Consider the following 25,290-nt stretch of genomic DNA (forward strand, 5'->3'; position numbering starts at 1 on the left):
TTCGCAGAGATGTGCGAAAACTGCCATGGTCAGAACAGCATTGGGGGTGAAGTCAAGGAGGCGGAACCCGTAGGTGTTCATAATATCGCAGAAAAACTCAGAGAAAGGCGGGCAGAGCCCGCAGTAGAAGAACAAGGCGAAGAAAGGATATCCATTTGGAGCCATTTTCCAAGCGGCGGCTGGAAGTACCTTCGTGCGCGGATGCGCTCGCGTCTCCGTCGACCAGAAGAGGTAGTAATTCTCCCTCAGCTCCCTCGCGGCGAGCTTGGGGGGGAAGATTGCCCGCTCCTTTCGCAGCGCCGCAAGCCGCTGCGCCTCGGTCGACTTCACAACCTTCCCTTTGTCGGCTCTCGGAGCCATGGCGGAAGTGGTGGAGGAGGTCGACGGCGTTGGTGGTGCTGGTGGCGATGGGGGGCGGGGCGCTGCTCTCTTTCAGCTTTGGGAAGACGAGGGAGCGGCGGAGGTTTCCGAGATTGGAGTAGCAACCGGCGAATGGGCGAACTACCCCTGTTTCCCATGCTTATAAAGAGGGAGGGGGCGGACGTTCCGCCTTTCCGAATAAAGAAACCACCCACGATCTCTCCCACGACGCCGCATTCAACGCGTGCCGTTCGGGGAGGGCGCGGTGGATACGGGGAGAGATACGGCGTAACCCAGGCCGCGCGTGCCCGTGCCCTGTTTTGGGCCTGGCCCAACAGCGCTCGGCACCGTGTATGGCCCAGGCCCGGGGGCTCCTGTCGGTGTACTAGAGTAGGGGTACCCTAGTATCTCGAACTTGTGCACGGGCAGTCACAGCATCCCGCGGCAAGGCTTGCCGGGTGACCGCCAAGGTCCTCCGTGGTTCCTTTGGAGCCATTCAAGGAAAAAGTATCCAAGCCAAGGAGACAAGACCCCGGCAAGAGGAGCTTGCCGGGAAGGCCAACCAAGGCATCTCAAGGAACTTGCCGCGACACGCCACACGTCCCGGCAAGGCCCGGTGAGCGACAAGCTCCCGGACGCGACAAGACAACGACCGCAGCAAGGCGCTTGCCGCGGCAAGCCACCACTCTGTGCCCGCGCTCCAGCACATCCACCAACGTGTTGCTCTGGGACCCTTCTAGGCGTACGTGGTGGGAGGCTGTGCAGCCAGCGGTGCGCGGTGGCAAGCGGCACTGACAAGATTGCCATCGTGGCGAGCGGTGGCGTCCCTGACGGTCCCTTTTGCACTATTTAGGCGACGCAGACGGGCATTTAATGCCCTGGTCCCCTGCCGTCAGGGTTAGGTATGATACATTGTAGCAGGTAGCTGTACCAACCGCAACACCTTTCCATTTTTACCTTTGTCTATGTTGCCACCTGTCGGTGACCCCTTGAGCATATAAAAGGAGGCCCATGCGCAACGTAGAGAGGGGGAAGGAGGAAGAGAACACTCACGCTCGGTCCCGTTAGCTGCTGGGGGGTACTGTAGCACTCCGCGCTCCCGAGCAAGAACTCAATACAAACCACAAAGCAGGAGTAGGGTTTTACGCATCCGTGCGGCCCAAACCTGGGTAAACTGCTCGTGTGCTTCGCCTCGATCCGCTCTTCGTGCAACCCTCGCCCCCGCCGAACCGAAAGGGACTCGGTCCGCCGGTCCCATAGGTGCCCGTGGATTAGTCCCCCGACAATCAATGTACTCACTTGGCTTGTCGATTTTCCCGGACCCCGAAGACGATCCCTATGCTTGAGGGGATATCATTGAGTTCAATGACTACGATGTGTTCCAAGAGTATCCATGTATGTATTGATACTGCTACTGTTATGCTTCCGCTTATTCTATTACCACTCTGATCGAGGCCTTTTATGTACAAATAATGTCTAGGGCTGATGTACTATGTTCGACTTTTCAACTTCCTCGCTATTGTTGTAATAATCGAGCTTCTTGGTCATATACCTATAATATATGTTGGTTTTGTATCTAGTTACTTAGTGAATATGGGGCCCGATGATATGATCTCTGGGCTGGCGCACAACATAGCCAATTGAATGAATTGGTGCATGACATGCTTGGTGGATGACACAAGGGATATTGTACTCCTAGAACCTTTATTTTGAAGCCTTCGTCCATGCGGACTTAGGATATTGCCAACTATCTAAACCATGGGAAAAACATTCTTGCATCACAAGTGTTTGCATTCTCTTTACCCCCCCCCCCCTCCTACTTATTTGCTAGTTGTTATTCTTCGCTCTTGGTACTCTTGTTAACTTGCTTGCTAAGTTCTTTGGGATGTATAGTCCTTGTTGTCTTGCTCTCAAAACTGCCAACATTAAACCTAGAAGTAGAAATTTGCGATAGGAATATCCACAATTGGTCCCTAATATTATTTATGACTAGACTAAAATGTTTTTATCTTTAAAAACTTATCATTTTCACATGTGTAGATCCATATATTAAGTAATTTTTAATCTATAGTAAGTTAGAGGTGAATGTGCAAAACACATCAAGAACCACAATTATCCAAACATATGTGTCATGTAATTGTTGATTTCCATTGTACAAGTAAAAGAAATTGTAGTATTGCATGAATGGACATATACAAAATATGCAATTAGCCTAGCAGTCCTTTACTGCACCAATGAGTCTGCATGTGCATTTGTTATTTGAACTGCAACACCACTTGACTCGTCAACTTGTGAGTTGCCTACGTCTAAAGGTGTTTTACTTGGGATTCTTGTGCGTCTCCTAACTTTTTCAGCCCAGTTGACAAGGCCTTCAGTCACATTTTCGTCAAACATAACTCTTCTGAAAGAACTCCCCATCTTCAACATTATGAAAATTGAATTAGAATGTAAACATAGAGATTGAGGGCAGTTAGTTAAATTATGCTAGTAAATGCCTACATGGTGGCATCAATTCAGGACAAACAAACTATTCAGATAAACAATAAGTTATATGATCACCTATATGTACCAATTTCTATATAGAATATTGTACTAGTAAATAATTTTTTTGTTAGACAAGAATTAGTTACTCATAGACCAAACCGAGTTGAGCAATCACTAAATAATCAAAGAAGGTAAGAGGCAATCCACTTAGTTTAGAAAATAAACTCACATGAGAGACGATGGCATAAAGGGGTAGGGTGATGTAACAACAAACGAGTTGGCTAATGACACTGAAAGAAAGGAAACAGATAATGAGTTTCTTAAAATGTCAAGATGTTGTGATTTACTAGTTACTCCTATGATACCTTATGACAACTCGAGCTATAGCGTATGCTCGATTTCCCATGATGCATGATTTAAATCCATATGTCACCTGCATGGTTGGCAATGTAATAGTTAGTTCTACATATACATATACGAGAATTGGACTAACTTTGAAGATAACAACCTCGATCGAAAACTTATAGTCTATGCAATTTCATCATATTATTATTGTCTTCAAAACTAAAAGTCGGTTTGATTTGGTGCCTAGTTAGCATATAATTCTTACCAAGAGCCAAAAGAATAGTGCAATCTCAAATGCGTTTTGGAATAGGACGACGTGGATCAACAAAAGGACCAATTTTGGCCGATGGAACCAAAAGAAATCATCTGAAGGAGCCACTACTAAATCTCCTTGAATCGCCGTATGCTTTTGTGCAACCTCGTAAGCCAATTCCGTAATGATGTGCTCCATCTTGCTTCCAACCAAAAGTAGCATCTACCAAAAAAAATCAACCGATGTTATAGTTATTCCTTTACGCATGATCCTTGTTATAGACAACAATTGTGTTCACTGTAAAGGTTGGCGTACTTTGAAGAAGTCCTGCTTCATTATATATAATTATGAATTTCACAAAAAAAAGGCTTGGCAATAGTATGTATCGAAAATATGTGTATCTCATGTATGCTCATTCTTCTATTTGCATTATGTCTCATGTTTACTTACAATGAATGGAACCAACGATATCCAAATGTAGACATACAAACCTAAATTTATGACAAAAGAATAGTGTTATTAACGCATGAGTAATGTAATATTATGTAGCGAATACAATCAAAAAATATGAAAATTCGGTAAACAATGGTTGTGAATGGGCCATAACTTGCAACCATTGGTGATACGAACCTTGAACATTCAACAACAAGAATACCATGAGCAATGCCCAGAGGTACCAGCTACATAAAAACAACATGCAAAGTAGTTATTATCTAAATCAAAAAATAAAATTATCAAAATCCATGCTTTAGAAAAAAAACATGACATTCATTTCGTAATAATAGCATTGATAATTTACCTAATACCAACAACCTTCTTGAAATCAACCTCCAACGCTCTGATCATGTAATTGTAAAAATTGAATGTTGGGTTACAGTGTTTCTGTGAGAAGAAAAACAAATAAAATGTTAATTAGTTCCAATGATATGGAAACATGTATGTGACGTTCATTGATGATAATATATGCCTAGTTACCATGACGAAACCAAGTCGCATTGTTGTGTAGTCTTCCTCAGTGACTGATCCATAGAATTGTTTGAAGAATGAACACTAAAAATGGTGAATTAGTTTATAATCCAACTATAATCAAGAACAAATGAAATATTAATAATATTTTGATACTACAAATATACCATCCAACCAAATATCCTCCACCGTTTTCGGTGACCTTTAAAATGGTCTTGAATAAACTTGAACTCTTGAACATGCTTGATCATTTCAGGAGCTGCATAACGAATCCTAAATTTCATAAGAAAATAGTGGACACAACTTTATGTTAAGAAAAACAATTCTGAAATTATCATTATTCAAATTCTAAAACTATCAGCATCATACCATTATCACCATTTGCATGAATCTTGCTCTCCCAGTGATGCCAATTTCTCGTCTAGATGATAATTGATAAAAATCAATAGGAAGAACATGATAGATTACTTGTTAATACACATATAGTTTGAGGTTTAGTACCTGCATAATTCCTAGAATAATGGTAGAAGCACTGAGAACAAAATGAGTGACTGCCAAGATGAAGATAAATATGTGCAACTGATGAATAGCTTCAACAGAGAGTACCGGAACTTTGCCCTACATGCGGAATAACAAATCAATCATTATATATGTATAAGGGCCAATCTGTCAAAGATGGAAAAACCATCAAATACCAGATACCTAGGATAAATGCAGAAGTTGACTGTTGTGTAGTTGGTAAATTTCCTGAAATTTTCTGAAGTCTTTGTGATATTTCTAAGCCTTTTTGCAGTGGATATTTCTAAGCCATTATCAACATTCAACTATTCTCATATATACCATGCTTTGTTTAGAGTTGTGGTTACATGTTGGTGAACCAGACTCCCACGGTAGTGCCATTTTAAGCTCACTGGTGTAGAATATCATGCATGGGCGGATCCAGTACCCGTAGTGCGTCATGGGTACCACATCACACCAAAAAATGTGGAGTTTCTTTTTACCATCTAGTAATACGTATATGTAGCATTTTCCAACAATTCACTCCAACGTCCAAAGCTAAAATTAACAAATCTGATATAAGCCTAAGATAGCAAGATCTACTGCAAGTCCATTGGTATCTTTTAATCAGCTCGTTCGCTCCTGTAATTGTGCTCTTGCATGCACCGTTATTACAAAGAAAAACACAGACTTGTTTAATCAACTAGACCAAATTCCTACCTTAGAAATAAAAACTAGACTGAATTTAAAATTGTTTCCGCTGACTAGCAACCAGGCAGCTAGCGAGAGAAGTCGAAGCGTATGGGCACTCGTAAGAGCAAGGTTAATAGTATAGCCGGCAGTCTTGGAAGTCACTCAAACTGACACCCGCGTCGCCCTCCTTGCGACTTGGGGGGTTACCGTAGCGCCACAACTTCTCCCCAACTCCCCTTTCTCATCTCATCGCTGCTAGAGGAACCGGCTGGCGAAGCCCATCAGGCTCCGGGGATGATGGCAGTGGGGTGCGCCTTCGGCTGGTCCGTGGTGGTGGGCGTGGCTGCTCTGAGGTGTGGCCTAGGTGATGTTCGGCCTCCGGCCGCGTCCACGCAAGCTCCTTTCTAGCAGGTGGCACGGGCCTCTGACATGTGGTGCACTTGCTCATGCTGGCCTACTATGGTGTAGATCGGGCTCGTGGGGGCGGGATTGCGGGATTCGGTGGAAGATCTTGCATGCTGGTGATGCATGCAGTGGCATGGCGACAATGCGAGCAGCTTGTGTTGTATGGTGTTCTCTTCCCCTGCACGGCCCTGACTACCACCCCAACCTCGCGGCGCTGGACTCACCACCCTCTCATCACCCCATGGCCTCCTATCCCTCTGCTTGCACCAGGTGAAAACCATAGGTCTAACCCTAGTTGGTTATACCTGGCAATTACGGCGTCTTTAGATTGTTAGCTTGTTGAATGCATTGCTTAGAGTTTACCTAGACTTGATCTTTCGGGTGAAAACCTATGATCTGATATTCGATTGTTAGATTTGACAACGGCGGCACTAGTGTGTCGTTCCTTTCGGGAAGGCATTGCTTCCAAAGAATCTTGATCGTGGTCCTTGTGTTGTCGAGAGCTGGTTGGCGTCGATGGTCGTTGTTGCATATCGTCAATCGCTTGTTTGACTGTTTTTTCTTTTTGTCTATCTAAGCATAGCTTCAGTCTTGTATGATGTTGCTCTTTGTCGGCGTGATCTTTTGCATGTGTGTGTAATGGTGTCGGTTGTGCACTCTAGTTATGCAAATATCGGATGTGTACTTATTATGATTGTATCTCTCATGCTGCATTATGAATCAATAAAAAAATTACCCTTATATCCTGAAAAAATTATGTCTCGTGATTCATACGGCTGATATGGCTCATATGAACGTTCGATGTTTACCTTTTTTAGGCAGTGATCGTCGGAGGCGGCTCCAGCGGCCAGAAGCCGCCTGGCCCCGCTCAGAACGAAGTGCGCGGTCTCGGCGACGCCGTCCGGCGCAGGCGGCTTGCAGGGCAGCATGTGGCTCATGACGCTCCGTCGCACGCACAGCCTCCCCATGGCTCCCTGGAACACGGGGAGCAGCAGCGATATGAATCCCAGCACCATCAGCTCCTCCTTCACCCTGAGGAGGACCTCGTACAGCGGCTTCTTGCTGCTCCTCATCATCCTCTGCAAACGTAAGCGCCCAAACGCAGCAGTTAACAGAGAAACAGTTCAGAAAGAAGACGTACGTACGTAGAAGCTTCGTCGATGGGATGGAATATGGGGTATGTACGTATGTATACCTTGCCTAGGCGGTGGAGCAAGCGCTCGAAGACGAGGGAGATGATGACGATGGCGGAGCAGATGGACGCGACGATCCATGTCGGCGTCAACTCGAGCGGCTTGGGTTTCCCTTCTTCCCCGCCGGCCATGGCGCCCCAAGGGTCACTGCTAACCCTTGTTACTGTTCGTATTCCTCAACGACATGAACAAGCAAGCAAAGGAGAAGTTCTCGATCGACTTATAATGGTCCTCGATGAGCACCAGCATAGGGGAAGTCCACTCCAAAACACGGCTCAAGAAAACAAGATGAAGAAAATGGCAACGATGATTACAATGTGCGCTCCCCATTTTCCAAACACTTTGCAGCACGCAGCCCATGGTCTCTGCCACATTGTCGATGTACGCTATGCCCCCAAGCTTTACCTATGGGATTTTGTCTGTTGCCAGAATGTCGTAGAGATTTCGCCTTCGTCAGCGATGTACTCCTGTCTCCGGCCGGGGGCCGGCACTGCCGTAGCGCGTCCTGTCCTTCCTTCTCCACGTTCCGACACGGCGTTCCTTGGTCCTTGCCTTCTCACACGGTCATGCTTGATCCAATCCATTACCGGTTGTCCTTGATCATCTGGTTTTATTTTCAAGCCCAATGCCACTGTTTGATCTCGACCAAACGGCTGCGACCTGCCAGGCCGTTCGCTGGGGGTTCCTTCCCAGCGAACGTTCGCCGGTTAGCATTACCGTACATTATTTTGTTCTTCCGAGGGTGAGACGGGCCTTGACGCAGCGGCGGCATGGATTCTAGAAGGTTCCAGAAAGAGGTGCGCACAGGCAAAAAAAAATGTGATCATGTCCTTGTGGTCCGTGAAAGGGTCACGCGGTGGTAGCCAAGAGCAAGATCCAAGCACCCGTCGCATCGGCCGTATCGCCCGTGTCCTTAAGCTCATGGGGCTGAGTTAATTCACGTGGCTGTAACTATCGACAACTTGAGAGGACCGGCTCGCCATTTCGGTGATACAGTATATATTCCGAGTATATATCACCATGCATGACCATAGTAATACTTTTTTTTTAAATACGAAGTAAAATGAGTGAATCTACACTCTAAACAACATCTATACATTTGTATATAACCCATACTAAAATCTTTAAAAGAAGACTTATATGTAGAGAGAAAGTATATATTTCGGTGATATAGTACAAGCTGGTGGACATGCGATATCCAAGGGTAGATCATCATGGATGCCGAGTACCGTACCCAAATGGAATTACGCCCTCCGTTCCAAATTACTTGTCGCAAAAATGAGATGTATCTGAAAGGGGTGTTGAACACATTTGCGACGGCGACTGGACAACTCATAAACCCGTCGAAGTGTTCCATTCTTTTCTCAAGCCAGTGTCGTCCGGATGTTATTCAAGAGGTTAAACACACGCTGGATATAACCCTAGAAGCGTTCGAACCCAAGTACTTGGGCTTGCCGGTTCCGGAGGGGAGGATGCATAAAGGGAAATTTGAGACTCTCCAAGAGCGTTTGAGGAAAGTGCTTGTGGATTGGAGTGAACAGTACATGTCGTCGGGGAACAAGGAGATTCTTATTAAGTCAGTGGCACGGGCCATACCAGCATATGTAATGAGTGTCTTCAAACTCCCGGCTTCTGTTTGTGATGATCTTACAAGGATGATACGTTAGTATTGGTGGGGGGTAGAGAACGGCAAGAAGAAGATGGCATGGATGAGCTAGGATAGGCTGCGTCTGCCTAAACCCATGGGGGGCATGGGGTTTAGGGATATGAGGGCGTTTAACCAAGCGCTACTAGCTAAGCAAGCCTAGAGGCTCCTGGATAGACCAGATAGCCTATGTGCGCGGTTGATGAAGGCAAAATACTATCCTTCTGGTCAGCTTTTGGATACGGTGTTCCCGGGCTCTGGTTCTGAGGTATGGAAAGGTATTCTACATGGCCTTGCGTTGGTCAAGAAAGGCGTCATCTGGCGGGTCGGTAATGGCATGATGATCCGCACCTGGCGCGACCCTTGGCTGCCCCGGCCGTTTTCCTTCCGTCCGATAACTCCTAAGGGAAACTGTCGTTTTAACAGAGTCTCTGACTTTTTGGATGATAATGGTGCATGGAATCAGACTCGGCTGAGGGAGTTCTTTTGGCAAATGGATGTTGGTCACATCCTGAAAATCAGAACTTCGCCTCGCCAACGTGAGGACTTTTTGGCCTGGTTCCCGGAAAAGAGTGGGGGGTTTACGGTGAGGAGTGCATGCAAGCTGGCTACATATGATCACAATGTTATTACAGCAAATGGTGCCTCGAGTACTGCCCCAGATGGGAACCGGTCAGGATGGAACTACATCTGGAAGTCTAGGGTTCCTCAGAAAATGAAGATCAACGCATGGAGATGTGTGACGGGGACTTTGGCAACGCAGAGTTGCAAGGCATACAGACATCTGACGACACGATCAACCTGTCGGATTTGTGGGGTGGAGGAGGAGGACTCATTTCATGCCTTGGTGACTTGCTCACATGCACGTTTGCTCTGGATTAACATGCGCTGCCGCTGGCCACTCCCGGAGGATGATTTCTTAATCCATGATGGGAGAGAATGGTTAACTACTTTACTGGCGAAGTGCTCGACCGATGTCCGAGACAAGCTACTTATGTTTATTTGGCGGATTTGGCAGCTACGTAACGACCTGATCCATGGGAAGGAGATCCCTCCTATTCCAGCCACCGTTGAATTCCTTGACAGTTACTACAAGTCCATTAAGCTGGCTGCATGCTACACTACGGAGGAGATCATTAACGGAAAAATGTCAACCGGGGAGATGCCGATACCAGACCAAAAGGGCAGGGTCATATCGACTCCATGGCCGGCGCCTCAGCCAGGTAGGGTGGCTCTATCAGTTGATGGCTCGTTCCTGAAGGAGGATGGATCTGCTGCTGTTGGTATGGTGCTTAGAAATGACAAAGGAGATGTCCTAATGGCTGCCTACCGTTTCATCTTTTATTGCAATGACCCGCTGGAAGCAGAACTACATGCAATCATGCAAGGTTTGGCCTTAGCACTACAACACTCTGACTTGCCGGTGGTGGTTCAGACGGACTCGTCTGAAGCTTTGTCTAGCTTGACAAATGATGCACTTCTTCGTTCGGCGTATGGACAAATCGTCATGGAGATCAAAGCACTTCTTGGTACTGGGGAGTTTTTTCCTCAAGACTTTAAAATAGAGTTGCCGATCGGTTGGCTAAGTATAGCCGCACCGAGCGTGCCACGGCTGTCTGGCTGCGCTCGGTTCCACCTTATATTGAGGACTTGTGGCCTCTCGACTGTAACTCTATAACTCTTTAATAAACTCCCTTTACCCTCGCAAAAAAAAACTAAAATGCATCTAGATACATCTATATCTGCGACAAGTAATTCGGAACGGAGAAAGTAGTATCAAGGAAAGAACATGTCAGGATTACAAGTTTGCATGTGGAACATCTTGCATCTCATCGAGGTTGTGAGGAACTGTCTGTCCCCGGGCACGGTTGCTTGGAAGGCAAAACTCAAGACGCCGAGATTAAATGAGCACATATATCAGAAATGGTACGGAGTACGTACCAGAGAAGCACCGGAGGACATGTCAAGAAAAAAAGCTACCGAAGGAGAAACGCGTTGCTTTGGCAGGCGGATCGCAAATGGCGGAGATTAAATGAGCACAGAAATGGCGCGTAGCAGTGCCAGCGAAGTGCCCAAGGACATGTCAAAAGACGAGAAGTGCCGAAGGAGACAAACGCATCAACTTGATACGGGATACTGGACCACGCATGAGCACATGCACGGTGTACTGACCAGCGTTGCCAATACGCTGGGCAATTACGGCAGGAAGCAGTAATCACCAGCTGCCCAGTGCCCTAGAAGGACAGGAGATGTAAACTATAACATTTTCAGTCACATAATTACCACCGTTTATCAGCGGCGGTGGATGCCGGGGTGGAGGCCTCGGCCGGCGGAGCTGGTGGTGGCCTTCTCGTCATAGTGATGAGAGGTCAAGTGTGGCTGAGCATGGGGCGGCGTGCGGATATGACGGTCCTGACGTTGGTTGTCGTTGTATGGGCGACGACAATGGTTGGTGCGGCGGTGGGTGCTTCCTGGAGCACCCAGAATCAAGGCGGCAACCCCTCTTCTTCGACGGCGGCGGACTCCGTGGTCATGCAAGCGAAGCGGAGTCTGAATTTCGAGGTGGTGACGGCCTTCTGAGGCTGGTGGCAGCATGGGACGTCCCTTTCATCAACAGATCAAGTTCGATGCGGCTCAGAAGGTAACACATGCATCTCTTTCGGAGTCGTCGACCACTGCCTGCCGTCGGTAGGTGAAGCCTCCGGTGGATGCTACGCACGATGTCTCATGCGGGGACGTCAAGTCATGCCTGCTATCAGCACGTGCTGCACAGTGGCTCTGGCGAAAGTCTCATGTGCTAGCCTGTTGCTGATGGATCGAAGATGTTGCGACAATGGCGGGAGACAGACGATATGGGACATCTGTCTCCTGATGTCTTCTCCATAGGTATCCGATTATCAAGGCGTTGGTACTCGGATAAGGGAAGATGGTACATTCGGCTTCAATGGCGACTTTATGCACTCCAGTGAAAACACAAGATCTATAATCAGGCTATGTCGACGTGTGCCTGTGTCGGTGTCCTTGCTGATGGTGGTGGATTGAAGCTTGACTTTAGGGATGAGAATCCGAAATTCAACCATGTGTTGGACTCGCTATCATCGGCGCACGTACGATGATTCCTTCTTGAAGGCGTAACCTAGCAGTTGTGTATTTTTTTATTTTATTGTCGTCGTGTAACATAGGGTTAGTGGTTATGTGGTGGAGTTACTGTCGCGAGGCATGCACCCTTGGATTTTTCTTTTCGCTTTATTGCCGACTCGATGTTGTTCGGCTGCTCGATTTTGCATTCTTAATAACATATGGTTGTATGCATAATCCTGATGCAGAGGCTGGGGTTATCCTTTTAAAAAAAACTGCATTTCACAACCCTTGGGACAAAAAATCACATATTGAAACACAAACAGGTCAAACTGCACATTTATTGCTAAGAGAATCTCAGGCATATTGGATGCATGTTGGCCGGTGAATAGTGAAATGAAAAATGCTTTTAAAAAAAATACGAACTGGTGATTCATCGAAGCAAAGCCGCCGCGACTATACTTATTTAGCGTCAGCTAAACTCATGTCAGGATGCCTTGATCAGTCATCGTAATCATGGCGGCGGCGGTTGTTCCCGCGACGCTGCTTCCTCTCATCGTCGTCGTCGTCATCGTCGTCGTGCTTCTTGTAACGTGGCTTTCTATCATCGTCGTCGTCGTCGTCACGCTTCTTGTAACGCGGCTTCCTGTCATCCTCATCATCATCGTCGTCGTCACGTTTCTTGTACCGCGGCTTCCTCTCGCCATCGTCGTCGTCATCATCGTCGTGCTTCTTGTGCCGTGGCTTCCTCTCATCATCGTCGTCGTCGTCGCGCTTCTTGTATCGCCGCTGCCTATCCTCGTCATCGTCGTCATCCTACAAAGAAATACAGCAAAGAGATGATTCTCAGGGCAACGGAGTCAACGGTGTCCGTGGGCCCATCTCGCCAAGCATTCCGAAACGTAACAAAAGTCCGTGGCCGTGATGAGCACTCACATTCTTCTTGCGGCCGTAGCTGGGCCGGTCGTCGTCGTCGTCGTGCGCCTTCCTCCCTTGCCCGTAACCAGCAGAGGAGCCGTGTGTCTCCTCCGGCCTCCTCCCGTGACCTGCGGAGCCGTGGCTGTCCTGGTCCTGCGGCCTCCTGCGCTGCTGCTCGGCCGCGCCGTGGCTGTCGTACGAGGACGAGGAGGTGGAGGCGGTGGAGATGGGGTAGCAGATCTCGTCGGAGGGCGGGAGGGCGCGGCCGAAGGTGAGGGTGATGTCGTAGCCGCCGCCGTAGGGGGTGGGGTCGTGCTCGTCGAAGTCGGCCACCTCGTCGGCCTGGGCGCCGCCCCAGAAGATGCTCGCCATCCCGTGCGCACGTTCGTCCGCGTCTGCTGGAGGCTCCGGAGAGGGATCGAACGGGCTCTGCTAGCGCGGGAAACGCAGAAACGGGAAGAAGAAAGAGGATCGCGCGGGCCGCTCGGGGAGTTTCCACGGCTGGGAATCTGTCATGCCGAGATGGGCGCGGAAGTCGCGCGCGTTCTCTTTTTCCCGCCCGAGGATCGCGGCGACTGGCGGGGACCGATGGTTTCTCTCGCTCCATTTGCAGCTGCCTGACGACCGTCGAGATGTGCAGCAAACGGCACGACGCACGTACTTGTTGCCTGTAAATAGCAGCACAGCAGCAGGTGAGAGTATGCAGTGAAACACCGGAACCTGGGAACCGGAACAGATCACAAACTGAACAAGCTTTTCATCTTTTTCTTCCTTTTGGTTCTGACTGACACCTGACAGCATTACATTACATGTGTTGGCACATATAGCCACCATTTGGTGGAAACACAAGAGGGAAATGGAGGGGAGGAGAGGAGAGATGGTATGAGCAAAGCCCCCTGTTCCAACCGCCACGTCAGTTCCTTGTTCAACTGTTACATGGTCTGACAGTGTCCGTCTTCGTGAATGGATCGATGACAGGCGGGCTTAATACGGCTCATGCCACTGTTGGGACGAACTTACATCTTTACAGGAAAGCAAACGGACCAACATCACGCACGCTCTTTACTCTGCACACGCATTTGGTGTAGCTGTACAAAAAAACAATTCCTGTAGGTATGGACGCCGGGCAGCTGCTCATCTTCGTTTCACTTTTACCCGTCTGTTTGCTGTACTCTCTGCCTTGGTGCTTGGCTCGCGGGCAAGGGTTTCAGTAATGGTTTTAATGCAGCCATGATCTCCGCGAATGAAGGCCGCGCCCTTGGGTCCCTGCAGCAAATACAGGAGGCATGAACATTCAGACTACTAGGAATTGTACATTTGCCGAACAAGAATTCGGATGACGATTACGAAGGCACGATGTGCAATTGAAATTGCAACCGAGAGGATTAGGCATACTAACGTCTGCCAGCATCTTGTTATGATCTCTGCTACGGCGGGGTCGACGTTGTCTGGAATATCAAGGCGGCGACTCTGAAACCCAACTGCTCCAACGACTTGCATTGCGTTCATACCTTCCCAAGGCTGCTGTAGCGTACAAAGTTCCCACAGTATGACACCGTAACTAAAGACATCGCATCTGCCAACATACACAACCATTTCAGCAAGCACAAATTTATGTGAGACATGAATACATATGAACTGGGTTTTAAGCAGTAGACTGACTTCTCATCTGATGGTTCATTACGTAAAACTTCAGGTGCCATCCACTCCGCCTGCAAACCAACGCACACATTTAGTAATAAGTATGGTAGAGCACTTGAACCACCCAGATGCAAACAAGAACGCCTACATGTAACATAATCAAGTTTTGTTTTCCGCCAGTGTACAAGAATTATCTGATATAAGTGCAACAAAATTCGAAGACACTTAATCCCGTGCGCTAGCATAAGTACATTAGCGAACTATGTGACTACACCGCTAGGCGCTAGCTATTTGTGGACTTTGAACTAGAATACTTTAGTATAATAAAAGGGGTCACTTTTTCACAAAAATAAAAAAAATAAAGGGGGTCACTTGTGTGTGTTTTTAGCAATTGGCTTCCTCTGATGTCTTCCCAGCCGTTCAATGGCATTCGTTTATTAAGAGAGGAGAGAACGGTTTCCGGAACTGGAGAACTCGTACACTTCAACAAAATTTAAACATGCAGAAAGAAGTTCATCTATACTCTCCCACAGATGGAAATATGCAGTAGCTTAAAGCTTAAAGCACTGCTCACACAAAATAAAAGTTATACAGAAATTGCAGGATCATGCAAGCTTACTGTTCCAGCTGTTGATCTTGATGATAGGAAGGTATTGTTCTTCATTCTTGATAGGCCAAAATCACAAACCTAATTGCAAAAGGTTATATAGCTTGCAATAAAAACAGAAGACAGAATGCCATTGATATAATGGAACTTGTGTGTTACCTTCACAACCCAGTTCTTGTCAACCAGTAGATTTGGAGATTTCAGGTCTCTATGGACTATAACTGGTGTGCAATTATGCAGATAATTCATACCTCGTGCCTACAGACCGTCGCAATCAAGTTAGTAAACAATATATTAGCTGTATTTGTTGCCTGCATTTGTCAACAACTTACAGACAGATATATTTAAAGCATGTATTGGTCTTACCACATCAAGTGCCATTCTTAACCGCCTCTTTTCATCCAACAGGTTGTTAGGTCGATGAATCAACCGGAACAAGCTACCTCTGTAATACCAATAGCACACCTAGTAATTAGTAAATACTGTGAACTCGTTTAAAGAATGTTATTGAACTAAAGCGGACATAGTTACAGATGAAAGAGGGGGGGGGAGCTGTTACATGTGTTCTCTACTATTTATATCAGCCTCCAAATCGTTTCATGTTTATTTCTGAGCAGATAACTGTATCCTTAATAGAATCACTTGTCAGCAATCTAATGTGCGCTCCTTAAAGGGGGTTGCTGACGAGCATTCTGGAATGTGTGAGATACTTGTCTGTTCTCACTTAATGTTAAATTAGCTTGAGTTACAAACTGCTCTCACTTAATGTTAAATTAGCTCGACTTACAAAGCAAGCCAGGTTATTAAAACATTACATGATCGAGAAGATGAGATCAAAACAATGTGACCCAGAAAACATAGAACAAAATTATTGTCCGGAGCAAAATCATAACAAACTAATTATTCAAGAATTCGACACTTGTAAGGATAAATGATTGATTAATTCCTTTGTGCCAATTGCTTCAGCATTTTCCATTTTAACATAAAACAGTGAATTCTAGAAAATCCATGAGCAACATGCCGCGTATAAATTTAAGTAAACTAGTTCAAAAGAAGTTGTCAGAAAAGAAAAACATCTTCATGATACGTCAAACTTTGCATCAAATGGTCAAGTGGCGTGATGATCTTATGATGATAAACATAAGTCTCAAATAAAAAAAATTAAACCAACAAAGCTACCTTGGAAGAAATTCGGTGACAATGGAAAGATTAGGCACCCGAGTGATAGCACCCATGAAAAGAACAACATTAGGATGACGTAACCGCTTCATTATTCGCACCTAGACATGAAGCAATTATCAGGATAACTGCATAAGAACAAACTTATTAAACCATTACTACACATGAAGGAAACAAACTGTGGTCAGGCTACTGACTTAATTTCTAGCAATAGCCTGCTTGAATTTGCACTCAATTAGTATGAATCTGTTGTCGAAAGTAATTATCTAGAGAATATGGTGTAAACTCAACCAGTAAATCTACCATTACACATAATTTCTACTGCAATGCAGTACAATTTACAACAGCGCAGAAAAAATATGATTACTTCACAGAAACCTCGACGTTTGGCTTACAAAATGCACACTCAGAGTGCATATGAAAGCCGACAGCACTGTACAACAGACATCAGGACATACTTACATAGGCATAATAAACACCAACAAAACCGACATCACTGTACTTACATCTATTTATGCCATTTCAAATATAGAAAGCAGTTTACCTCAGCTTTAAATTCATCCAGAGCATCGCTCGAAATATCTTGTTGCAAAAACTTCTTGACTGCAACTTCCTATAGGCAAAGCAACTTATTATTCTTTAAAAATGGCATTAAACAGAATATAAAAATTAAAGGGATTGCTAAATGATTAACACAACTACGCTTATGTTGTTTCAACATAGCCGGTCCCAAGCCCGGGTAAAGGAGGAGGGTTGTGATAGGCTTGGCGAACCAACGTAAAAACTCAGCCACTCTTATGGAGATGAAACCCAAAATATTTTCGTAGGGAAAGAAGGCGAAGGAGGTGGAGGATACTGGCTTCAAGTTGTGGTACATGGGGACGGCTGCAAACAGAAATGGCGTAAGGTATCTTGATCAACAAGAGCCTCAGGTATGGAGTGGTAGACGTCAAGAGACATGGGGACCGGATTATCCTGGTCAAGCTGATAGTTGGGGACTTAGTTCTCAATGTTATCAGCGCGTATGCCCCGCAAGTAGGCCACAACAAGAACACCAAGAGGGAGTTCTAGGAAGGCCTAGAAGACATGGTTAGGAGTGTACCGATTGGCGAGAGGCTCTTCATAGGAGGAGACCTCAATGGCCACATGGGTACATCTAACACAGGTTTTGAAGGGGTGCATGGGGGCTTTAGCTATGGTATCAGGAATCAAGAAGGAGAAGATGTCTTAAGCTTTGCTCTAGCCTACGACATGATTGTAGCTAACACCCTCTTTAGAAAGAGAGAATCGCATCTGGTGACTTTTAGTGCCAACACTCTAGCCAGATTGATTTCATCCTCTCGAGAAGAGAAGATAGGCGTGTGTGCCTAGACTGTAAGGTGATACCTGGAGAGAGCTAGACTTTCACTTTCAGATTTGTGACCAGTGGGATAAGCGTGCCAAAGTCGCTAGAACGAAGTGGTGGAAGCTCAAGGGGGAGGTAGCTCGGGCGTTCAAGGAGAGGGTCATTAAGGAGGGCCCTTGGGAGGAAGGAGGGGATGTGGACAATCTGTGGAATGAAGATGGCGACTTGCATTCGTAAGGTGGCCTCGGAGGAGTTTGGAGTGTCCAGGGGAAGGAGAAGCGAAGATAAGGACACCTGGTGGTGGAATGATGATGTCTAGAAGGCGATTAAAGAGAAGAAAGATTGTTTCAGACGCCTATACCTAGATAGGAGTGCAGACAACATAGAGAAGTACAAGATGGCGAAGAAGGCCGCAAAGCAAGCTGTCAGTGAAACAAGGGGTCGAGCGTATGAGGACCTCTACCAACGATTAGGCACGAAGGAAGGCGAAAGGGACATCTATAAGATGGCCAAGATCCAAGAGAGCAAGCCGAGGGATATTGGCCAAGTCAAATGCATCAAGGACGGAGCAGACCAACTCTTGGTGAGGGACGAGGAGATTAAGCATAGATGGCGGGAGTACTTCGACAAGCTGTTCAATGGGGAGAATGAGAGTTCTACCATTGAACTGGACGACTCCTTTGACGAGACCAGCATGCGTTTTGTGCGGCGAATCCAGGAGTCTGGGGTCAAGGAGGCTTTAAAAAGGATGAAATGAGGCAAGGCGATGGGCCCTAATTGTATCCCCATTGAGGTGTGGAAAGGCCTCGGGGACATAGCGATAGTATGGCTAACCAAGCTTTTCAACCTCACTTTTCGGGCAAACAAGATGCCAGAAGAATGGAGACGGAGTATATTAGTACCAATCTTCAAGAACAAGGGGGATGTTCAGAGTTGTACTAATTACCGTGGAATTAAGCTGATGAGCCATACAATGAAGCTATGAAGAGAGAGTCACTGAGCACCGCTTAAGAAGAATGACAAGCGTGACCAAAAATCAGTTTGGTTTCATGCATGGGAGGTCGACCATGGAAGCCATTTTCTTGGTAGGACAACTTATGGAGAGATACAGGGAGCAAAAGAAGGACTTGCATATGATGTTCATTGACTTGGAGAAGGCCTATGATAAGATATCGTGGAATGTCATGTGGTGGGCCTTGGAGAAACACAAAGTCCCAGCAAAGTACAGTACATTACCCTCATCAAGGACATGAACGATAATGTTGTGACAAGTGTTCGAACAAGTGATGTAGACATTGATGACTTCCCAATTAAGATAGGACTGCATCAGTGGTCAGCTTTGAGCCCTTATCTTTTTGTCGTGGTGATGGATGAGGTCACAAGGGATACACAAGGAGATATCCCATAGTGTATGCTCTTTGCGGATGATGTGGTGCTAGTTGACGATAGTCGGACGGGGGTAAATAGGAAGTTAGAGTTATGGAGACAAACCTTGGAATCGAAAGGGTTTAGGCTTAGTAAAACTAAAACCAAGTGCATGATGTGCGATTTCAGTACTAATAGGTGTGAGGAGGAGGTTAGCCTTGATGGGCAGGTGGTGCCTCAAAAGGACACCTTCCGATATTTGGGGTCAATGCTGCAGGAGGATGGGGGTATTGATGAAGATGTGAACCATCGAATCAAAGTCGGATGGATGAAGTGGCGCCAAGCTTCTGGCATTCTCTGTGATAAGAAAGTGCCACAAAAGCTAAAAGGCAAGTTCTACAAGACGGCGGTTCAATGCTGCAGGAGGACACCTTTCGATATTTGGGGTCAATGCTGCAGGAGGATGGGGGTATTGATGAAGATGTGAAGCATCGAATCAAAGCCGGATGGATGAAGTAGCGCCAAGCTTCTGGCATTCTCTGTGATAAGAGAGTGCCACAAAAGCTAAAAGGCAAGTTCTACAGGACAGCGGTTCACCCCGCAATGTTGTATGGCGCTGAGTGTTGGCCGACTAAAAGACGACATGTTCAACAGTTAGGTGTGGTGAAGATGCGTATGTTGAGATGGAAGTGTGGCCACACGAGGAACGATCGAGTCTGGAATGATGGTATACGAGATAGAGTTGGGGTAGCACCAATTGAAGAGAAGCTTGTCCAACATCGTCTGAGATGGTTTGGGCATATTCAGCGCAGGCCACCAGAAGCTCCAGTGCATAGCGGACGGCTAAAGCGTGCGGAGAATGTCAAGAGAGGTCGGGGTAGACCGAATTTGGCATGGGAGGAGTCCGTTAAGGGAGACCTGAAGGATTGGAGTATCACCAAAGAACTAGCTATGGACAGGGGTGCGTGGAAGCTTGCTAACCATGTGCCAGAGCCATGAGTTGGTCGCGAGATCTTATGAGTTTCACCTCTAGCCTACCCCGACTTGTTTGGGACTAAAGGCTTTGTTGTTGTTGTTGTTGCTAAATGATTAACACAAAATGCAAAGCAAACATGAGGAATCTTCAAACTAACCAGAACGGTTATTGAAGTCTGTCACTATAAATATCGCATTTCAATTCAAGGTCTGGGTGAAAACAGAAAGCAACAGGTGGCAAAAGTCTACTGGTAAAAATTTCCCTTTTGGTGCAAGGCTCAAACACTTAACACTATTTATTTACCTTTGTATCTCAATGCAAGCATTTCACATTATGGAGGAGAGAAAGAACAAGATGGCGTTTTTTGCAGAATTTTAACTGACTTTCCTCATTGATAAATGTCAATGACACTGAAAATTAGAGACCTATAGTCTCAATGTTATGAGTCAACATTTTTTTCACATCAGTAGTCCCCATAGACAAAGAGAAGTTAAATTGGCTTCCTTATATTTCCTTTGCTCATTTAGCAAGTGACATGGAACTAGTTAATAAATTTGAAGACTATAAGAGCACATTTAAACTGAAAGACTTACTGTTCCATGCCATTCACCTCTATAAACTTCTCCAAATGATCCTGAAACACAAATTGGTTGCACAGAAATTAAAAACTTTGAAATCATTTTATGCTAACATCAGAGAATCATTACACACAGCCGCTGAAAAAATAATATGACTAAGATAAAATTCATGTAAATAAATCAAGAGAGCGGTACCAAGGCCAATCCGTTCCCCGATTGCAATTTCTTCCAACTGCATCTCAAACTCTGCAACATCGTCTAGAGTAACTTCAGATTTTGCACTTTCTGTCCCGCTTGATTTATCTGAGGTTCTTTCAGCTTCCCGAGGAACTTCGGCAGGATCCCTTTCTTGATCTAGAGCATTATCTTGGCCATGACCAATTTCAGTGTGCTGTTTATCCCAAAAGTCATCTGCAGCTTTCTCAACCGATTCATTTCGTTCAGATGTGCTTGGTAAACTAAGTAGCTGATTACCAGGCTCCGAGTGTTCATATTGCTTGCTAACAGCAGCAGTTGTTGCAACAACTGCAGCTGCGGTAACGGTGGCTGCAGCTGCAACGGGCACATCAAATTTCATATCACTGTTAGATTTTGCGGCTGCGACAACCATCGAAGACGCTACCACTGCAGCAGTTGCAACAGCAGCGGCCGTGACAGGCAATTGCTTTGAGAGCTGTGACGGAGTTTCCTGGGGAGGTGCCGAAGGTTCATAATGAGAAAAATAGGGAGATGTGTTATCACGGATATCCGGATGGTGGTATATACCCAAACCCTCGATAGGTTTAAGTGAGTCCAGAAGTGCCCGGTGAGGTACAACTTTTGATTGGAGTTCATGCCCAGGACGATGAGACGGTGATGGGCCATGACCACGATCAGCATATTCCCTTGATCCAACCTCATTCATTCTCCTTTTCATTTCATCCTTGCTTTGAAATAGGGTGGCATCACACACAATTAGATCCTTTGGCTCCTCCATTGAATCTTCTGAAAACAAGTCAGGCGGTGCCACTACTCCATTTTCAAGTAAGACCTCATGGATTTTCCGCGCTAACTGTGGATTTTCCCTGGCAGCATGAATCATGTACTCTGAGATATCCTTTACTTTCATCCTCCGGAAACCCGTAGTGCTGCCCACTTCTGGGGAAGAAGGTGAACTTGACAGAGAATTATTTGCACCAACTGGTTTTTCTTTGTTCTTTGGTGCCACCGCTTCTTCTGTGCCTCTACTTTCATTGATGACAGGTTTATTTTCACTTGGGAATGTGCTAACCGATAAATTTTCAAAAGAACTTATCGTATTTTGTTGATTTCTTGTTTGACTAGTCGCAGCTCCATCTGTATCAGAAGGACCAACGTTGCTTGATGTCGATCTTCTGTCAAGTAGCTCATACTCAAAGGAATCACATGCAGAATTTGAGACTCCACTGTGAGAAGATCCCAAGTGATTGGCCGTATCAGCTTTGCTTAACTGATGATTATCTGAGTAGGAACTGTCTTCAAATTCTGTAGACAAAACAGCACCCTCTGAAGGAATAACTGTGCCAGGATCTGTCACGAGATCAACGATGAACTCCCTGCAAAATGCAGCATGGCATAGAAGGTTATGAAGTCTCTAGTGCATCTTCTTTAGTTTCTTCTAGGTCCTAACATTTGGGTGAAGCAAGAAATCTAACCACACACAGCACAATTATCCCAACAGATGCTTATATGTGCTACAGAATTTCATTAATGCTGACTGTGTGTGCAAAAGGTGTAATACCTTCCATCGTCATATTTCACAATGTTCAAAGCTCCATCATCCGATCCAGTGTACTGCCTTCCTTTCAGGAGTCGACAAGGGATATGAAGGCTATCAGCCAAAACCTACATCCAAGTGTGAAGAGGAAATGACTATTAGTACACCAGTGAGGTGCCTATTGGAAAAATGTCTTGCACAGTGTTCGCACATGTCAGCAAAGCAATTGTTAGCATACTGATGGATCATTTTTTAACAAATGTTTCGCTCATGGTTTGCTGCATTATATCTATATATTTCATAGAGCAGCGAGGAAACGTTATCATCCATTTTGATATTAGAACAATGTGAAACAACATGCTGATATGAAGTTCTGCATCGAATTACAGGGTGACAAACTAAAACATTACAACAGATATCCATGCTTAGCAAATTCTGTTTGTACAAAGATAGGACACGATTGGCCCCACCATCTAAAAATGTTTAATATATTTGTAAATTACTGACCTTAAATAGCAGCGCGCGATGACGAGCTAGACCAGTTTTTAATTGGCCAAGAGGCACAACTACACTTCCAATACGTGCTCTCAGGGATCTGATCATATTCTGGTATTTTCTTGACGTGTTCTCAGGATCAAATATTAGTCCACCCATGTGGTTAGAAACTAAATTAGCAAGTTTCTGAATCAAAACATTGCCAACAAATTCTGAATTTCTCGATCGAAGTTCAACAGCAATGATTGAGGCCTTCTGCTCAAGTTTCATAAGCTCAGGATCTTCACCTCTGTGAACCAATACAGTTTCCCAGTTGACACTATTATGTGAAACTGGCTGTGCTCGCAGTTCACTCAGAGAGGGCATGTTTATTGATGCCGGCCCATTCCCAATGACGTAGAGATCATAAAAGCCATCTGTTATTTTGTCATCATAGCCAAGGGCGTTGAAATTCTGTGGAGCATGAACAAATATATTGGCATGTATCAGAATATGGCAAGGGTAGAATAAAAGTAATGAGCATTTGAGTATATAGAAACACCACAATACATGGTCTATAAGAAACCCTATCGAAGATGCCATTTGTGTTCATTTATGGTCCATCAATCCCGTTTACAAAGTCGACATAGGATTCATGCATTATCAAGCAATAAATTAGTGATTACAAATAAGTATAAACATAGAAGAACTAATTTGCTGAAGGAGCTCCTACTGTTACCAGTCAACCGCTAATAATGGATCTACCAGCATCACACTCTTGAACACACACAAGACATTATACTGTGGCGTATAGTCATACATGAAAGTGAGTATCAGATGTTCTCCTGCAACACAAACTCCAAAGAATTCCTATCAAGAGGTTAGTCCTTTTGGAAATTTCCCTGAATTCATGGGTTTTCGTTACGGCGCAACCAAACAACTTCTGTTAGTTACTCATGCTGGATTCAACATGCCATGACATCCAATTACGGAGTTTTGGGGTCCCTGTGGATATCATCTTCTGTGTTCCAAAGTAGCTACCACTTTGCTCAAGAGAGAGCTCCCACTGTTACGAATCTAATAAGGAACCAGCATCGCGCTCTAGCTAGAAGACTAGGAAGCACACAGCAATGAGCATTATCGTAATGGATGATCACAACTGCGATATGAGAAACATAATGGACAATCGAAACCGATCATGGAAGCAGGCAGGGCTAGATTGCTAACTGACCCAGTATCGGGCCGCGATGACCTCGGCGAGGGAGCTCGCGGGGCGGCGGAAGCCCAGGCTCATCTGCTTGGCGACCTCGATCTCCATTTCCTCGGGGTTGTCCCGGGCGCTCATCTCCAGCACGAGCTGCAGCTGGAACTCCTCGAGGTCGTCCTCCTCCTTCTCCCTCTCCCGCTTCCTCTCCTCCGCCTCCGACGACTCCCTGATGACCCGCTCCTCCACCGCGTGCTCCTCCCGCGATCGCCGCCGCTCCCTCAGCGCCTCCTCCTCCTGCGAGAGCCTCCGCTCCATTCCCTCCTCCTGCGCGCGCCTCCTCTCGCCCACCGGCCCCGATGGCCGCCTATCCTCCCCACCCGGCGACGCGGACGCCGACCCCTCCGCCTCCGCGGGGGGCGGGGGCGTCGGGGGCGGGGGCCGCGTCGGGACGGAGTCGAGCCAGCTGGACACCACCGAGGGCGGCTGCTGCTGCCGCTGCTCGGGGAGGGTATGGTGAGCCGCGCCTCCGCCTCCACCTCCTCCTGCGCCGCTCCCCTTGCGGGGGAGCGGCGGGGCGGGCGACGACGCGCCGTCCCCGGACCCCTCCCCGATGTGGAGCTTCCTGAAGAAGTTCTTCATGCCGCCTCCCTCCGCCGCCGCCGAAACGAAAGTCGCCGAGCAGCAGCAGCTATTGGGCACCTACTGGTGTTGGTGGTGGGTGGGTGGATCCGACATGGCCACTGACGCGGGACGGACGGGGGTAACTTTAGCCAACTATTGACCCGCCTCGACGCCTCCCAGTGGCCGAGACGTCATTAGTTTAAGCGTGCCGTTATCGCCAGCGACCTGCCGCTACTCCCCCGCCCCGGCTTTTTTTTTCTCGCCCCACGGCAGGTCGGTACCCCGTACCCGGGCTGGGAAGGAAAGGGACCGGAGCGGGCTCGTTTACCAGAAACAGAAAGAGTCAGGGGTTTGGGCGCTAATTACCCCCCGTTCTTCAGGATTTTTTTTTTTGGAAAGATGGTTCTTCAGGATTTTTGGTAAGCTCGAATCGCTTGCGTCCTCCTGCAACGCGTGCAGTTATTATGGAAAGGCGTGCGGATGTCTCGTCGCGCGGTCCACGGGGTACGCTAAGCTAAGCAAGCCGGTTCCGCCTTGACCGCAGAAATACGCAGGCCTGTGAGGCTGACCTGTGGGGCGGGCGACCCCCTGGCCCGCGCGTCATCGAGCAGCTGCCCTGCGGGTGCGCTCCCGTGCGCGGCCGGTCTTGCCCGACGAACGGGAGGTGATAAGTGGAGGAATGGAAAAAGAAAGCATGTTTGTTTAGTTGTGTGTAAGCAGAAGC

At 46.6% G+C, this 25,290-nt stretch overlaps 3 protein-coding genes across 4 annotated transcripts; all 3 read right to left on the reverse strand.

Moving 5' to 3' along the window:
• Positions 1-2,583: 2,583 nt before the first annotated feature.
• On the reverse strand, positions 2,584-7,328 carry LOC123130980 (MLO-like protein 1). The gene is made up of 13 exons (XM_044550760.1): positions 7,200-7,328; positions 6,814-7,083; positions 4,910-5,026; positions 4,778-4,829; positions 4,576-4,667; positions 4,418-4,492; positions 4,242-4,324; positions 4,073-4,122; positions 3,893-3,933; positions 3,455-3,664; positions 3,210-3,277; positions 3,074-3,134; positions 2,584-2,778 (listed from the first exon to the last, which is right to left on the reverse strand). Exons 1-13 carry the CDS (start codon positions 7,326-7,328, stop codon positions 2,584-2,586), a joined length of 1,443 nt encoding a protein of 480 aa, XP_044406695.1.
• Positions 7,329-12,231: 4,903 nt separating this feature from the next.
• LOC123128389 (uncharacterized protein At5g39570) lies at positions 12,232-13,374 on the reverse strand. The gene is made up of 2 exons (XM_044548372.1): positions 12,857-13,374; positions 12,232-12,736 (listed from the first exon to the last, which is right to left on the reverse strand). Exons 1-2 carry the CDS (start codon positions 13,208-13,210, stop codon positions 12,422-12,424), a joined length of 669 nt encoding a protein of 222 aa, XP_044404307.1. The 5' UTR covers positions 13,211-13,374; the 3' UTR covers positions 12,232-12,421.
• Positions 13,375-13,575: 201 nt separating this feature from the next.
• Positions 13,576-24,704, reverse strand: LOC123128388 (probable serine/threonine-protein kinase SIS8). Of its 2 annotated transcripts, XM_044548371.1 has the most exons (13): positions 23,970-24,699; positions 22,772-23,212; positions 22,289-22,392; positions 20,725-22,103; positions 20,545-20,585; positions 16,810-16,878; positions 16,266-16,366; positions 15,453-15,531; positions 15,246-15,344; positions 15,099-15,167; positions 14,501-14,550; positions 14,238-14,414; positions 13,576-14,104 (listed from the first exon to the last, which is right to left on the reverse strand). In XM_044548371.1, the coding sequence occupies exons 1-13, from the start codon at positions 24,582-24,584 to the stop codon at positions 13,990-13,992; spliced, it is 3,339 nt and encodes a 1,112-aa protein (XP_044404306.1). In that variant the 5' UTR covers positions 24,585-24,699; the 3' UTR covers positions 13,576-13,989. The 2 variants fall into 2 exon arrangements, 1 of the variants encoding a protein (XP_044404306.1); XR_006463102.1 differs by lacking the exon at positions 13,576-14,104 and having other exon boundaries at positions 14,350-14,414; positions 15,453-15,551; positions 23,970-24,704.
• Between the last annotated feature and the right edge of the window lie 586 nt (positions 24,705-25,290).

This window comes from Triticum aestivum, chromosome 6A (assembly GCF_018294505.1).
Source record: "Triticum aestivum cultivar Chinese Spring chromosome 6A, IWGSC CS RefSeq v2.1, whole genome shotgun sequence".
Taxonomy (NCBI): Eukaryota; Viridiplantae; Streptophyta; class Magnoliopsida; order Poales; family Poaceae; genus Triticum; species Triticum aestivum.

Excerpts from the sequence above, each read along its gene's own strand:
- LOC123130980 (XM_044550760.1), bottom strand. The coding sequence starts at position 7,328 with ATGGCCGGCGGGGAAGAAGGGAAACCCAAGCCGCTCGAGTTGACGCCG. Across the intron at positions 4,493-4,575 it reads GGAGGATATTTGGTTGGATG|TGTTCATTCTTCAAACAATT; the intron begins GTATATTTGTAG and ends CACCATTTTTAG. Across the intron at positions 3,934-4,072 it reads CTTGTTGTTGAATGTTCAAG|GTTTGTATGTCTACATTTGG; the intron begins GTTCGTATCACC and ends TCATAAATTTAG.
- LOC123128388 (XM_044548371.1), bottom strand. The coding sequence starts at position 24,584 with ATGAAGAACTTCTTCAGGAAGCTCCACATCGGGGAGGGGTCCGGGGAC. Across the intron at positions 15,345-15,452 it reads TAAGAATGGCACTTGATGTG|GCACGAGGTATGAATTATCT; the intron begins GTAAGACCAATA and ends GACGGTCTGTAG. Across the intron at positions 14,105-14,237 it reads ATAACAAGATGCTGGCAGAC|GGACCCAAGGGCGCGGCCTT; the intron begins GTTAGTATGCCT and ends TATTTGCTGCAG.
- LOC123128389 (XM_044548372.1), bottom strand. The coding sequence starts at position 13,210 with ATGGCGAGCATCTTCTGGGGCGGCGCCCAGGCCGACGAGGTGGCCGAC. Across the intron at positions 12,737-12,856 it reads GCTACGGCCGCAAGAAGAAT|GATGACGACGATGACGAGGA; the intron begins GTGAGTGCTCAT and ends ATTTCTTTGTAG.